The 16,485-nt window shown below is 35.0% G+C and overlaps 1 protein-coding gene across 4 annotated transcripts; it reads left to right on the plus strand.

The window, feature by feature from the left end:
- Nucleotides 1-302: 302 nt before the first annotated feature.
- LOC117628222 (probable methyltransferase PMT21) lies at nucleotides 303-6,045 on the plus strand. 4 transcript variants are annotated; one of them, XM_034360616.1, is made up of 8 exons: nucleotides 306-676; nucleotides 2,341-2,632; nucleotides 2,739-2,887; nucleotides 3,017-3,212; nucleotides 3,550-3,760; nucleotides 4,278-4,953; nucleotides 5,088-5,165; nucleotides 5,391-6,045. In XM_034360616.1, exons 2-8 carry the CDS (start codon nucleotides 2,363-2,365, stop codon nucleotides 5,611-5,613), a joined length of 1,803 nt encoding a protein of 600 aa, XP_034216507.1. In that variant the 5' UTR covers nucleotides 306-676; nucleotides 2,341-2,362; the 3' UTR covers nucleotides 5,614-6,045. The 4 variants fall into 4 exon arrangements, with proteins under 4 accessions (XP_034216510.1, XP_034216507.1, XP_034216508.1 ...); XM_034360617.1 differs by having other exon boundaries at nucleotides 2,336-2,632; nucleotides 5,391-6,004; XM_034360618.1 differs by lacking the exon at nucleotides 306-676 and adding an exon at nucleotides 1,732-1,817 and having other exon boundaries at nucleotides 5,391-6,004.
- The last annotated feature ends 10,440 nt before the right edge of the window (nucleotides 6,046-16,485 follow it).

Genomic DNA, 16,485 nt, shown 5'->3' on the forward strand with positions numbered 1-16,485 from the left:
TTAAGAAAAATAGATGATTTCTTTCGTCGTGAATTCTTTCCTCTTATGTGGTTGTTGTATATTATCATGTTGAATTATATCTATTAGTTTGGCGAAATTTGTGATTTGAAGTTGATTGCAAGGATATCAAATTGCAGAACAAAAATTTCAAAAATTGAAACAACGAGAATCAAAGTGAAAAACGTATAAATTTACAAGGATAAGAATGTAATTTGACCATTTGAATAACCTCAAATATGAAAGAGGATGCACGTGAAATAGTTCAAGAGAGAATTTTATTTTTTGGGGAAAAAGAGTGGGGGTGAGAGAAAAAAGACAGAATGAAGTTACCCACAAGAAAGGGAAAGAGCTGCGAAGTAGAGAAAACATGAGGCTTTGGGGGACAGCGAAGCATATGGCAATCAAGTACTTTGTATAAATACAAGGTTCAGCTCTCTCCGTGTTTAAGGCTGTGAGAGAGAGATCCCAGTGTTCTTGCCATATCCCTTTATCCTAGGCTTGCTAGCTCTCTCTTCTCTTTCTCTTCTCTGTTTATTCATTTCTCTTAAACAGAGATTTCTGGCCGAAAATTGAAGACCCATTTAATATTTTTGATCCCTGTTGGGTTTTCTTCTCATGAAAAACAGAGATTAATTGCAGACATTTAGAGACACACTATACACAGAAGAGAGAAAAGGTACTAGTTCATCTTCTCTCTGTGTCAGCTTGTCTTCTTACTCTGTTTAGTTTTTATGCTTTGGTACTTGCTCCATCAGATCTCATCATATCGTGATGGTTATGGTGTTGTTTTTCCCATGTCCTTTTTCTTCTGTCATTTCGTCAAACACATTGTGATCATCTTGTTAACGGGTTTCTTTCCTTTGCCCATTAGATCTGGTTTCTGACCAGACTCCCTCTTTTTCTCTTTTAATTTCCTATTTTTGGACGATGGTAATGGCACGCGGTTTTCACTTTTGTCAAATGCTTAATTTATCTCCCTTTTCGAAAGATGGGTTTCTAGTGTTGTTCTTGCTCTGTTGATTTACATTTTTAAGAAATGACTGGTGAATTCCTTTTCACAATACGGGTGTGTGATCTGTTTAGTCTTTTCTTTTTCTTCATTTATTTTCTAGTTTGAAATGAAGGACTGGGTTCTCTGTAATCTGCCTTCAACACTTTCTTTTGGTTTCTTGGCCCTGTTTCAGCGAAATTTAGGTGCATTTCTTGCTATGCTTTTGTGGGTTTGGATTGGAAGAATGTGCTTGCTTTGTTTGCTTTGTTTGTTTCTTGTTTATTTTGATATATCTATGAATCGTCATGATTCAGAAAGAAAGCAGCTGATTGGCTAGCAATAACTCTGAATCATGCGTAATTACCAAAAAAAAAAAAACTCTGAATCATGCGTAGAAGCTTTTCTTAAGCTTCAAGAAAATGATAAAATTATTGGATGCTTTCTCACTTTATTTCCCTTTTCATTTCCATTGTTTGTTGTAAAGAACACACTGTTTTTTTGGCCTTTTTGACTTAGTGGCGGTGAAAAATATAGAGAGAGGGAGAGACCGCATCAGGGACGGCTCTGTTTGATGCGGTTGGGCCAGTTGTCATGTGAGAGACATAAAAGGATGTTGACATGGAAAGTAGAAAGTGTCGGTAGTTGCCATCAGATCTCGTAGTTGAAGTGGTCTATCTTCACTATTCCGATTTCACCACTTGGTCTGCATCATTTTGCTATTTTTTCAACCTTTTCCCACTCCCCTTCTTTTTGAGTGAATTGTGTAAAGATGTTATCCATGAGCTGGATCTGGATCTATCCGAGGAAATTGGTTCTCACTTTTCCAGTGTGTGATCCACATCTTATTTTGTGCTTCCCATGTTTAAGATTGATTGATTGGTTTGATTTAGTTAAACATATGCTTTATGCTTTTATTGATGTTGTTGGATAAATGTAGAGGAGGCTTTTATGGATCAGTGTCCACTAGTTTTTTATTTTTTAAAAGAATTTGTGAGGTCCATCCAATTAACTGGATGTGGGCAATAATTGCAGGGCATTTAAAGATAAATGGATGTGAAGTTAAGATTAATGAATTTAGTACTCTTTTCACTTCTTTGATTTCTGATGCTTTAGTTTGATATATGGGATGACATGGGGAAAGAAAGAAACACTTGTGACCAGTCTGGTTTAAGTGGCTGCTTTAAGTTTCCTAGTGTTTTGTACTTTAACTACTTCCTAGTACTACTTCACGTGAACAAAATTTTCTCACCTTTTTAAGGTGAATGGTGCTCGGTAGCAGATCGGCATTATTAAAAATCTGTATTCACCTACAATTATGAAGATATATAATATGCCTTGTATCAGTGCAGATAGGTAATTCTTTCTGAGATCATGAAGCATAAAGATGGAAAACCAGGACCCCAAGGTACCAGGGTTTTCCCCATGGCAATCTTGTTTGTTGTGCTATGCGGGTTTTCATTCTATCTTGGTGGAATCTTCTGTTCTGAGAAGAACAGAATTGAGCCTTCTGATGTCAAAGATGTCACAAAGGCAGTTCGATCATCCAAGGAGTCACTTGTGGCCCCTCTCCAAATAAAAACTGTTTCCTTTGCTGAATGCAGCAGTGACTATCAAGACTACACCCCATGCACAGATCCAAGGGTATCTCCTTAATCATTGATCATATGGTACTTTTTGCTTTTTGGAATTTGGGAACCACTAGATGTTTATCAAATTGTGTTGAAAATGATGCATGCTTGTTGTACAGAGGTGGAAAAAATATGGTGTTCATCGGCTTACTTTCATGGAACGCCACTGCCCTCCAATATTTGAAAGGAAAGAGTGCTTAGTTCCACCTCCAGATGGGTATAAGCTGCCAATCAGATGGCCAAATAGCAGGGATGAATGTTGGTACAGGTAAATAGTTTAATAGTTTGTTTCTGATATGTGTGGTCAAAATTCCAGTTTTAAGTTTCTACTTGTTTCATCGAGAAAAAAAAAAAACGAAAGAGTTTCTCTGAGTATACCTTGTGGATCTGGTTTCAGGAATGTGCCATATGATTGGATTAACAAGCAGAAATCTAATCAGAATTGGCTAAGAAAAGAAGGGGAGAAGTTTCTCTTTCCTGGTGGAGGAACTATGTTTCCTAGAGGTGTATCTGCATATGTCGATTTGATGCAAGATCTTATTCCAGAAATGAAAGATGGGACTGTTCGAACTGCCATTGATACTGGGTGTGGGGTGAGTCCAATTTAAATCTTCTTTTGCATTTTCCAACATTTACAATGGTAAATATAAATGAAAATTTCTGGTGGGTGAAAGCATAATTTATTCTATTGGGAGGGTGTGCTTATGTTAGCATAATTTAGTCAAAATGCTTGTTGAAATTTGATTTGTAGCTTTCTTTTTTCATGGTTATGATTTTTAATTTTGTAATACTCTATTTCTTTATTGTTCTTAAAGCAGCATTAACAGTTTACAGGGTTTGAAATTTTATAATAAAATTTAATGTTCCTTCTGAATAATTAAATTTGTTTGAAGTTACATCAGTTCATCTCTTTAATTTACTAATTTTTAGGTTGCAAGTTGGGGAGGTGATTTGCTAGATCGGGGGATTTTAACAGTTTCTCTCGCCCCAAGAGATAATCATGAAGCTCAAGTTCAGTTTGCCTTGGAACGTGGAATTCCAGCAATCCTTGGCATCATTTCTACACAGAGGCTTCCTTTCCCCTCAAACTCGTTTGATATGGCTCACTGCTCAAGGTGCCTCATCCCATGGACGGAATTTGGTAATTCATCTATTAAATTCTTATAAAAATCTTTCAATCCTAGAGAATATAATTCGGTTTATAGATCTTGATGTCCAGCTGCTGAAACCAGTTTCAAATAATATCTTGAAATAACATAGTGCTGCATTGCATTTTGCCTGCTAGCTCAGCCATATGAAATGTATGCATGTATAGAACTTTTCCGTTAGTGTATATAAGTATTAGGATATGTGTAGTTTTCACTAGTTCTCTTTGAATTTGGAGATTTTTTTTTTCCTTTTTTTTTTTCCTCTCAAACTACCTTAGACAACTTCTAGCCACAAAGTTCCTGTGTTCCAATTATAATTTTTAATGAAAAATTCCCTGGATCACTTGTGAACTTTATATTATTGCCATAAGATTGGAACTTCCTCTCTTCCCTTGTAGAATATCATAGAATGGAAATTTCTTTTTCCTCCTCTCTTTATCTTCTTTTTTATTTTTCTAGTTTGGGGTTTGGGGTTACCACTTGTCTTAATGGCTACTATCCTGCTTTCAGGTGGAATTTACCTTCTTGAAATTCATCGTATACTCCGCCCTGGAGGTTTCTGGGTCCTGTCTGGTCCACCTGTCAACTATGAAAACCGCTGGCGTGGATGGAACACAACCATAGAAGAGCAGAAATCAGATTATGACAAGTTGCAAGAACTGCTAACTTCATTGTGCTTCAAATTGTATAACAAAAAGGATGATATTGCTGTTTGGAAGAAATTGTCAGATGATAGTTGCTACAATAAACTTAATGAGCCAGATGTCTATCCTCCGAAGTGTGATGATAGCCTTGAACCAGACTCAGGATGGTACACGCCATTACGCTCTTGTGTTGTCGTTCCTGACCCAAAGCTAAAAAAGTCAGCTTTGAAATCCATCCCTAGATGGCCAGAGCGATTGCATGTTGCACCAGATCGTGTTTCCGATGTGCATGGTGGGAGTGCTAGTGCTTTTAAGCATGATGACAGCAAGTGGAGGGTACGATTGAAGCACTACAAGAAGTTGCTCCCAGCAATTGGGACAGATAAGATCAGAAATGTTATGGACATGAACACAGTATATGGAGGTTTTGCTGCGGGGATGATTGATTATCCTTTGTGGGTCATGAATGTGGTCTCTTCCTATGCTGCAAATACACTGCCAGTGGTCTATGATCGGGGCCTTATTGGAACTTACCATGATTGGTAAACTTTACTTCATTCATTTTCATTGAAGCTTTGATCTGTACGAATAGCCTGCTTTTGATGCACTTTCCATGTGGTCGTTATTATAAAATCTACTGGTCTTTTGTTGATTTATTTGTTTTCTCCTTTTGCAGGTGTGAAGCTTTTTCTACATATCCCCGAACTTATGATCTTCTACATCTTGATGGCCTCTTTACTGCAGAAAGCCACAGGTAAAAAATGAGCCTCCATGCATCTTTTCTTTAGTGTGGGGCACATCAAATATCTTGAAAGCGGATATTAATTTGGCATATTGAACTAGTTAGTTAATCTTAGAAGTTAGGTTCTCTATGCACCTTTGTGTAATTCGACATGGCGGATAACCTAGGAAGTACACACACACAGAGTTATGAATTCAACTGTATAAATGGTTCTAATGATGATAGTGTTTTGGGCAGATGCGAAATGAAATATGTACTCTTAGAGATGGACCGAATCCTGCGCCCCAACGGGTATGCAATAGTTCGAGAATCCAGCTACTTTGTGGATGCTGTTGCGACTATTGCCAAAGGCATGAGATGGGGTTGTCGCAAAGAAGATACTGAGTATGGTATAGGGAAGGAGAAAGTATTGATATGTCAGAAAAAACTCTGGTATTCATCGAATCGGACTTCTAGATGATGAACATAGAAACCCAAACCAAGTTTGATCTCTTGGAGGGCTGGAAATAGGGTTAGAAGCAAGTTCAGTACCATTCACAGAGAATTAGTTCACTTCATTCTATAAGAAGCCAAGAATATTCAAATTTTATCATGAAGACTCAGTTACCCAATAAGGTATATCAAATAGGATCTGCGTATAGATATATTTTTTTAAGGTGTCAACATGTACTTGGTATAATTTCCCTTTCCTCTTTTTCTTTTTCCATTTTTTTTTTCTCTTTTCATGCCAAGCTGTAATAGAATGATTTGGAAATTTGTTTGTAAGGGGTTTATATGTACCAAAAAAATGAAACAGCAACGGGTTTAAAAATTAAGACCCTGACAGCTTGTTATTGTTTTAGAATCTTAAATGAACTTTGCATTTGTTTTATGCAGTGGCGCTGCAATTTTAGTTCTTTGTTATTGGTGCTCATTAGTATATGTTTCTTTGAATACAAGCGATAGTCCAAATTACAACGAGAGGGGGGCTTCTCACACACACTACTTTTAGCACATGATTTAAGATAATCTAATGAACTCAATTTATATTTTAGATTTATCGTGATAAATCATTTTCCATTATGCTTTTATCCCAAATCATTCCTAAAGAATGTTTTTAGCCATTACTATATGAAGAGGTAATACATTGTCATTTCCAAGATTGGTATGTCATCTACATACAATATTAAGAATATGACTCAACTCCCACTAATCTTCTTGTAATAGAAGAGATTCATTCATATCTTTGAAAAGACTCAAACTCTTGACTTTCTTGTCAAAGTCAATGTTTCTAACTCCCACTAGCTTACATAAGTTCATTGATGGACAACTATAGCTTATACACTTTGTGATTTGAACCTTGGGCCATTTCATAAAAGTCGTTTTGTGCATATCTTTGAAAAGACTCAAACTCTTTTTACTTTCTTATCAAAGTCAATGTTTCTAGCTCCCACTAGTTTGCTTAAGTTCATTGATGGACAACTATAGCTTATACACCTTGTGATTTGAACCTTGAGCCATTTCATAAAAGTCGTTTTGTTTTTCCTTTTGTTCAAAACTCACAATTCAAGTATGTAGCTATGTCCAGCAATATCTGAATAGTTACAAGTGAGAAGGTTTCTTCATTGTCAACCTTTTTTAACATTATTGTAATCCTCATGATACTACCTTAGCCTCATAGTTTTCTATCTTGCCCTTCAAGCCTATCTTCCTCTTGAAGACCATTTGGAGCCAATAGGTATGATACCTTGTGACGGGTCAACTAGACTCAAAACTTGCTTGGCATGCATAGAATCCAATTCGGATTTTTATGGTTTAATGCCATTTAATATGAGTAGATGCCATACATTTCCTCATGGTAGTTAGAATGATCTCCCCATTTTTAAGATGGTTCTCGGATCCAATTCGAACTACGTGGAGCTTTTCTAGGAACTAAGTCGTCACTTGAATGTTGATTTGTGGTTTCCTATCTTAAGCTAGTCCTCTTTCAAGGAATATAGCGTGCGATTCGAGAAACAACAATTGTTGTCGATTGATAGATGTAATGTCATAAGGTTTCCTTTAGACATTCCACAAATCTATTTTAGCTCTAAGCTTATGCATATCAACCCCTTTGATATCTATGAAAACCTCAAATATTAACATTATTAAGATTCTGTTTTCATTACAACTACATCTTATGAAGTCTTTGGAACGTACTAGGTTTGGCAAGTATGTTGCCATTAACCGCGCTTATCCTAATATCAATTTAATCATTATGGAAAGAACCAAAATCATTAAGATTTGATTTCTCGTTAGGAGACTTCCATTATGATGTGATGCCATGTTCCTATATATTTAAGGAACGTTTATCTTCTAATATTCCTTTCTTTGATCAAATCTAGGGTTTTAATACTATTGACATTATGCTTCTCTTTTATACATTCTTGAATACTTTAAAACTATTTCAAATAATTCAAACTTGTGTTTTATGAGATACAAATAGTCCAACCAAGAGTGATCATCGGTGAATGCTATAAAATGAGAGAAGCCTTTTGAGGTGTTACCCTTTTAGTAGGGTAAACCCTCTCTTAGACCTTTTGGTTCTTTAAGGCATCATTGTTTCTAAACAACCATTCTATCATTCATTTCTTAAAAGAAAAGAGGCCACTATCGGATTGTAGCAATCCAATTACTTGTTAATGAAGAACAATGTAATTTTGTCAAACAAAACAACTGTATAGTGCCCTCAAAGACAAACAACATAGCCACAAGACATCTATGATGTCTCATGTCTAAGGATTAGTTTTAGCCTTTCAGTTTTAGTTTGGCATGTGAGTAAAGACTCCCATTCTAGAACTCATGCATTTGATCGCGTTGCGTGTACTTGTTCTCCTGCAAGCACTTACACACATATCTTGGTGTCGACACACTTAATGACTTGAGACCTCATCATTCTCTACATATAGAGAAGATACTGTGTGTACTGGTCTTGGCAGAATATCAATGCCCAATTGATACTTCTATGACCAGGAACATATTTAGGATTAGGGATTATGATAAGTCTCAATGTATGTAATCTCATTACATAGTTCTCATATCTACTTATATATTCTTAAGACTATAGTTGTTTTACTGTTATGATAATAGACCTATTATCATGGTTGAAAACAACTAGTCTTGCCCTTGAATAACTTAATAAGTTATTATAAAAGATATCATTACTATTAATTATCACATAATTAGTTTATTTTCAGGGCATACTACTAACAACCTTTGCAAGACTTAAAACCTTGAGGAGAAAGATGAGCTAAATGGTGAATATATAGAACACATGGGAGAACCCTAGGGTTCTCATTCTCTCTCCAAAATTTCGGCATAGGGCGGGGTGGGCCTTCTCTTGGGCCTCTTGGTCCAACTTATCCCACTTATCCCTCTTATCTCTTTTTAAGACCCTTTTTGCTAAAATTCCATGGGCTTTTAGTTTCTCAAACCATTTTAAGACCCATTCTATTTCAACCTAATTAATTAACTCTTTAATTAATTTTCTCTCTAATCAATTAATATAATTAATTGACTTAACCGTTGATCTTGTCATCTTTCATTATTTATCCAAATTATAAGCTTATAGGTGTGTGATCCATTGAGTTCTAATTAGTGAGGTCGTGGGTGATTATGAACTCTTTATTTTATCGATTGTGAATTAAAACTCCTTTTTTAATTCTCCCTTTATGAGGACCTATTTAAGGAATATCCTCAGGGCTTCCACAAACAGTGAGTGACGTTTAGCAACATATCACAGTTACCCGAGCTAATATATAATATATTAGGATCAGGGCCGACCCAAACTTTTGAGTGGCCCTAGGCGATAAACTAAATGAGGCCCCTTCCCTTAGTATACAATTGCGAAAAAATAACAAATAAAATGATTTTACGTAGCGTGTAGAGCGCTTGAATAAAAAAGATAGTATGCATATAATAGGACATATCTCCATTAAAAAAAAAAAAAAAAACATTCCAGCAACCAACAATGGGAACACGTCCCTGAAATTGGTAATTTGTATTCTCAAAAGATACATTAAAACTAAGCATTTGTTCAAAATACTAAAACCTTTCCCTTAAGATTGGCTTCTGGCTTCAGGCTTCATCACATGAGTTTAAGTGCAAAATCCTCTTTGTGGTATGTAGAAAGAATCATACAACATAAGAAAAGTAACAAATGGTAGCACAAATGGACAAAGAAATTATAATAAGTAACAACATACATATTTTGAAGACATAAAACTGAAAACAAAAAAAGTAGGACACAAAACGTCCACTAAAAGTAACTCACAAATGTCTTCAACTAAAAGAAACTACAATAAGTAACTTAGCATACATTACAATAAACAATTATAGAGCATAATCCTACCTGGTCAATTATAAAGCAGAGTCTAAGTCTCTTAAAAGCAAAGTCATTGTCTGTGTATAATATGGATCACAAAAGCAGCTTTGAAAAAAATATATGAAATGGTTGTGGCAAATTTGGAAGGGTCCAAAATCTGCATGGAGTCTATTACAATGTGCAAATATCCGATGCTTTCCCTTTACCAAAATACACAAATAGCTGCTTGATTTCCTCTACACCATATACAATCCAAAAAATAAAAAACAATAACATTAAAAGTACAATCAATCACTAAAAAATCCTTGATCTTCTAGCATTTTGAGAAGCAAAATCTTCAATAACATCTTCAAAATCAAGCTTTTCCAACATATTCTTTTCAATGCATAAAATTGCTAATCCATCCAACCTTTCTTGTGACATAGTTAAACGCAAGTAAGATTTTATTAATTTTAATTTTGAAAAACTTCTTTCTGCAGATGCCACAGTCAATTCTATAAGCAACCGAGACATTTGAAAAGCAATCTACAGATTTTACATAATCAAGAACTTGAATGACTGTCTTTGCCTTTTGTAGTAAATACAATCATAAAACTTCCAATTCATAACACAAATCATCAGCATTAATATCATATTCATTGCCATGTGTTAAAGCATCTTCAAGATTAACATAACATTCATGCAACATTTGATCATTCATTACATATAACTTTTTAGGATTCAACAAAAAAACAAAAAATACCTTCAAATATTTCTAATTGTTCAAATCTACTCCTCAAAGAAGAAATAGCAGCATCAACCACAACAAGAAAATAATTAACCCTAAAAGATTCTTCTGTAGATTGAAAAGTCTTTTCATGATCATTTTCATCAAATTGTTTTCTCCTACGACTTTGATGTTTTTCATGAAATGTTGGGTTAATTTCCATCTTAGATGTAATATCTTTGGCATAAAGTAAGGCAAATGTGAACCCATTTTTTCTATAGTCTTCAAAATAAGAAACAAGCCCCTTCAAATTTTTTATTGCAGCATCAATTTGCATATCTCCATATTGCAATTTTTGGCTAACTAAGCCAATTTTTTTCAAAATGTTATGCCATATAGTCATGCTCAACAAAAATTCAAAACTTTCAAGTTCATGTGTTGCTAAAGATTCAACTTCACTCTTTGTTTTGGCATCTTCACAAACTCTAGCTAATACAAACAAAGCTTCTCTTATATCATCAGTTTAGGTTATTATGGCTCTTACACTATTAATATGACTTTCCCATCTTGTTGATGATAATGGTTTAAGAGTTAATCCATGGACATGATCTTGAAAAAATTTCCATCTCTTTGTAGAACTAGCAAATAGAGTATACATGTGTTGCAGAACTCCAAAAAATGACACAGCTTTAACACTTGAGTTTGCCATATCACAAACTGTTAAATTAAGAGAATGACACGCACATGGCATGTAAAATGCCCTAGGATTTATTTCAAGAAGCCTCTTTGCACGCCATTGTTTTTCCCCTTCATGTTAGATCCATTATCATAACCTTGACCCCTTATATTATTAATATCAAGTTTAAGAGACTGTAATACAACTTGTAACTCATTAAGAAGTCCAAATCCAGATGTATCATTCACTGTCAAGAACTCTAAAAAATACTCTTCTACCTTTATTGGAACATTTGACATATCTACACATCGAATTATTAAAGTCATTTGCTCATGGTGGCTTGCATCTGGAGTACAATCAAGTATTACGGAAAAATATTTTGCCTCTTTGATTTTTTCAGTTATAGCACTTCTAACTTTAGAGCCTAGCATACCAATCAACTCATTTTGAATTTTATGGCTAAGATAGTGATAATGAATCTCATTATTTTGAATACATCTAAAATGCTCTTTCATTACCAAATCAAATTATGCTATCAATTCAAGCAGTCCCAAAAAGTTACCATTATTATCTGGGTAAATTTTCTCATTCTCTCCACGAAAAGCTAAACTTCTTTTAGTAAGACATCTCACAACAGAAATTATTCTTATTAAAACTAGTTTCCAATATTCTTTCTCTTTTTTAATTTGCATTTGTATGTCTTTATCAATTGTTTCATTCTTTTTCAATCTAATTTGCAAATCAATCCAAGTTCTTATTTTAGTGATATGCTCAATACTATTCTCATGTAAAGGGAGTGGTCCCTTTGTTGTTGGCTCTCCCTTTGATATTGATTCTCCACCTTGTAGCTTTCCAAATAGGAACAAAGATATGCACCTCCCCAAAGCTCTTCACCAAAGATTGAATGAGATGAGAGAATGAGTAGACAACAAGTGAAGACTTGTGCTAGCACCCTCACTTGATGTGATAGATTCAAAGGGTTAGGGAGAGAGAGCTTGATGTTTTCTCTCTTCCAATTTCACCAACTTGAAAACCCTTTGATGATAGGATACTATAGCTACACACTTATAGGATAAAAAGAATGTCACAATAGTGACAAAAATACCCTCTTGCCCTAGTGCAGCCGCACCCTCCCTTTGTGTGTCATCTTTGTGCTATCTTGGTCCAACAAATTAATCCTATAATGTGTCACATATGTGCCTAAGTTCATATGGTCAAATCCCTTTTGAATTTCCAAGTCATATAGGACCTTTAATTGAATAATTGAATTAATCTAATCAATTTAATTACTCCAATGACTTGACTAATTCAATCACTCACTTGTCTAACGAGTGTTGGTCCCGGTCATCCTTAGTTGACCGTGTCAAGTGTCGGGTCAACTGTTTAACCTTTGACCTTTGACTTTCACATTTACTTTGACCAAGTCACAAAATCGTTCATTCTCTTCTTAATTTTCCAATCAATTCCTTTTCTGTGTGCGATCTTATAGGTTCTAATTAGCGAGGCAGTGGGTATGAATGATTCACTCTGAATCAAGTATGAATTGTATCTCTCCATACAATTTTCCCCATTGGTGAAGGCTAATTATAATTAGTCTTTACAGGGCTTCCACAAGCCATGAGTGACACCTAGAAGTATATCATGGCTACCCAAGCTAAAAAGAATTCATTTAGAGAACCTAGTCAGTTTGTGATTACAATGCAATTCGATTCTTCTTTAATTCAATTCTCTATGTCATATTCTCGGGATATGGTAAACTTGTGTCAAAATCCCTAATATGACATCTCTAGATTATATGATTCAATTTGATGAAATTGCAAACGTTCTTGTTTCAATTTCCATCAGATACTTTGGCCAAAGATTCACGAATCATATGTTTAGAGTATTCTCTCTTTTTACTAAGAGCAGAGATTCCTTATTGTACATTCACCTGTCTCTGCATACATGCTGAGAATCCTGAGGAATACTTCTAAGTCACATTATTTTGATACGACCGTATGGTGCTCTCAAAGAGAAACAACATATATACAAGACAACTGTGATGTCTCAGGTCTAAGGATTAATTTGCATTATCACAACTTAGAATTCCTTGTTTGACACTTGTGAGTAAGACTTCCATACAAGAATTTCAGAGTTGATCGCGTTCAGTGGACTCCATCTTCTATAGAGCACCCACACATCTGTCTCAGTGTCTCTACACGAATGAGTTGAGACTAGCCATCCTCTCAATTGAGCAGACATAATGTGTACCAGTCTTTACGGGTCACCATTGTCCAATTGGTGATCCTATGACCAAGAACAGGATACGATATTTATATGTTTAGAAAGGTCTCGTGTATCTAACTTCTTTAGACCACTTTTCATTTATATCTTAATCCATAAACTTATTACTTTGTGTACGTTATATATCTAAAACAACATTCTTGCCCCTTTGATTATTATATATATATATATTATTTCCTTAGAATTATCCATTTTTATATTGGCATCTAGAGCATATATCTAACAGAATTCGGGGTGGGTCCTGTCATAGGTGTACTCAAGTATGTGCTTGATTGTACTCTCACTGAGTCAATGCATTATTTGCTTCACTTGTATTTGTCCAAAACTTCATGGAGGCTCTCTCACACTCTTATAGTATGCATCCTTTTGGCAAAGATAAAAGTTGGGTTCGTATTTGGCATCCTTATTTTCAAGGTTTATGCGTTGCTTTAAGACTCACTCTTGTAGCACGATGCCCTAACATATATGTTTAGGCATATATTAAACCCATTTAAGATGTGACAACTTCACTATATTTCCTTTTGATTTGCTAGATTACTTCAATAATTTTTAGCTTGGAGTTTGCTACTCCTGGGAATTGATAATTTAAGACAAATGAACTATCATTCAAAATCAGTTTGCCTAATTCAACTAATCTACGAATTGAAACCAGTGTTATGAAAGATCTTGGGGCCAGACTGTAACACAGTCAAGTTATCCATTTAACTCAACAACTTAGACTTACTCTTAAGTCTCATGATTTCACCATAGGCGTGTGTTCAATCAATCCTACATTTTTAATGCAAAAGGTCCATACTTTCAATTGAATTGCATCTCTTATGGATTTTGGAGTTCTTAATTGGAAGACGCTTGGACATGGTAAAATGTTTATCCCTTAAGCAAGTGTGCATCCTCGAATAGGATATATATAGGCATATATATGTTAATCATTTATAAGATACATCACATCATTATGTATGTTTGTTTTCCAAATATGTCTCTACGTAATTTCAAACTATTGTTTTGATATGATGCCATTCCCTTTGATTTTATTCAAAGAAAATCTTAAAGTAATAAATCTCATTCTATGTGAGACAAAGTTCTAGAACGATGATGTATTCATCTTATTGCACTCTTGAATTCTCCATATACCTTTGAAGCAATTCATTTTAAACGAGAGTGATCTCGGTAGTGTAATAAGAATGGTTTTCTAATCCACAGATGAATATAATTCATACTTTCAATTTAACTATAATCCATAGTGATTCTTCTAGCAAGCGTCCTTATCTCCGTCTTCACACATGAATGACACGAGACTAGTCATCCTCCTATTTGAGCAGATAGAGTGTGTACCGGTCTTTGCAGTTCGTCAATGCCCAATTGAACGATCCTATGACCGGGAACATTTTTTGTTCGAGTTATAAGAAAATGTCCATTTGCATCTAACCTCTTTAGATCACTTTCCTTATCTCATAAATTCATGGACTTGTCAAATAGGTTAATAGTCATGCATGGACCGTCACCTCTGTTGACATATTTGCCCTTTTGTGTAAACCTAAATAATTGGTTCAAATGAAGTTTCCATGAAAGATTTCATCTAATGATTAGCTTTCAGGGCATACTTCTAACAGTTACCATCTAGACTTTTAATTTTAACTATTAACCACCTTAATTTTGTAAGTGTTACAATTAACCACCTATGTCTAACTCCATTAAAATTTTCGTTAAGTCAAGTTGTATGTAATATTTTTTGAAATGCAATTTTGTCAATTCACTATAACTAAATAAAAAATAAAAAAACCTAAACTAATTATCCGAGGACCTTCCACAATCCCTTCTAACACTGTTCTCCCTCATTGCCCAGCAACCCCCTCCCCACCCTCTGCATATATAACTCCCCTCCTTACACCATATATATCTCTCTCTCTCCACCGAATTCAATGTTAACATGGTTATGCAAGAGTTTCGTTTTTGAAAATTTTGTTATATCCCCAGAGACTTCAATAGATTAGTGCGTAAGACTGCTAACCACACGCAAACACTATTGTACAACCAACATATCTGTACCTTGATAGAGCTGCCGAGTTGTTCATCAATGTGGTATGGATTTGATCTTATGAATAGATTTAGGGCATAGAAGTTTATGGTACTGACTTGACTTAACGAAAATTTTAACGGAGTTAGGCGTAGGTGGTAAAGTGCAACACTTTATAAAGTTCAGGTGGTTAATAATAAAAATTAAAAGTTTAGGTGATAACTGTGCACGTGCCTAAAGTTCAAGTGGTATTTATGCAAATTTTCCTTTTCTATTTTTATTTTCAGTTTCAGTTTTTTAATTCTTAACGGGTGAAACGGGTCGTGTAGTGTCATTCGCGAATTGTAACGGGTCGTGTTCGTGTCTAGTGTTTTCTAAGTATCTAGAGATGATATATTACAAAAGAAAGTTTTAATGCATCTACTCATGGTTCTGAGCTATTGGATCAATTATGCGTGCTCGCAAGGAGGTCGCTAGGGGCTAAGTGGGTTGGTAGTTTTTTTGGTCTACTTTATTGCTTTCTTTTTAGGACAAACTACAGTAAATCCCCCAACCTATAGGGCCATTTATGAGTTCATACCCAATTTTATGGACATTTACCAGTACATACTTAATGTCACGGAAAACCTACAAATTGACCCCTCCGTTAGCCAAAGCGTTAGTTAATCTGTTAAATGCTGATGTGGCATTTTTGGGACCCGTTTTTTAACTGAGATGGACTCCACATAAGAAATAAAATTAATAAAATAAAAGAGAAAACATTTATAAAAAAAATCTAAAAACCCACAACCAAAAAAAAAAAAAGAAATAAAGAAAACCCATGTTCTTCGTCTCCAACAGACTTCACAATTTTCTCAACCTCTCTGCAAACCTTATCTTCCTTCTTAACTTACCCCATTTTCTTTACTCTTTGTGTGAGAGTAATTTATCGAAGAGTTACAAGAACCAAATGGAGAAGAAATTGATCGAGATTTTGATCTGGGTTTCGGACGGTGCTTCTTATCAGGGTTCTATTTGGATGGTGGGAAAATTACCCTTTTCGGAGAAGAGTTCAAGGAATTTGAAGGAGATGAAACTTACCAATGTTTCGGTTTCGCCTTCGAACCTTTTTTTCCACTTTCTCACTGAAATTCTGAGGGATTCAAAAGCGATGGGAAGATCCAGATGCTATAGGGGTCAGTTCCTTTCTCTCCCTCTCTCTCTCTCACTCTTCAAACCCCCTTCTTTCTTTCTTTCTGGAACCAAAACTAGAATGATTGCTTGAATTAAAATAACCAGATCAATTTTTATTATTATTATTATGATTTTCCT

The sequence above is a fragment of the Prunus dulcis genome, chromosome 5 (assembly GCF_902201215.1).
Source record: "Prunus dulcis chromosome 5, ALMONDv2, whole genome shotgun sequence".
Taxonomy (NCBI): Eukaryota; Viridiplantae; Streptophyta; class Magnoliopsida; order Rosales; family Rosaceae; genus Prunus; species Prunus dulcis.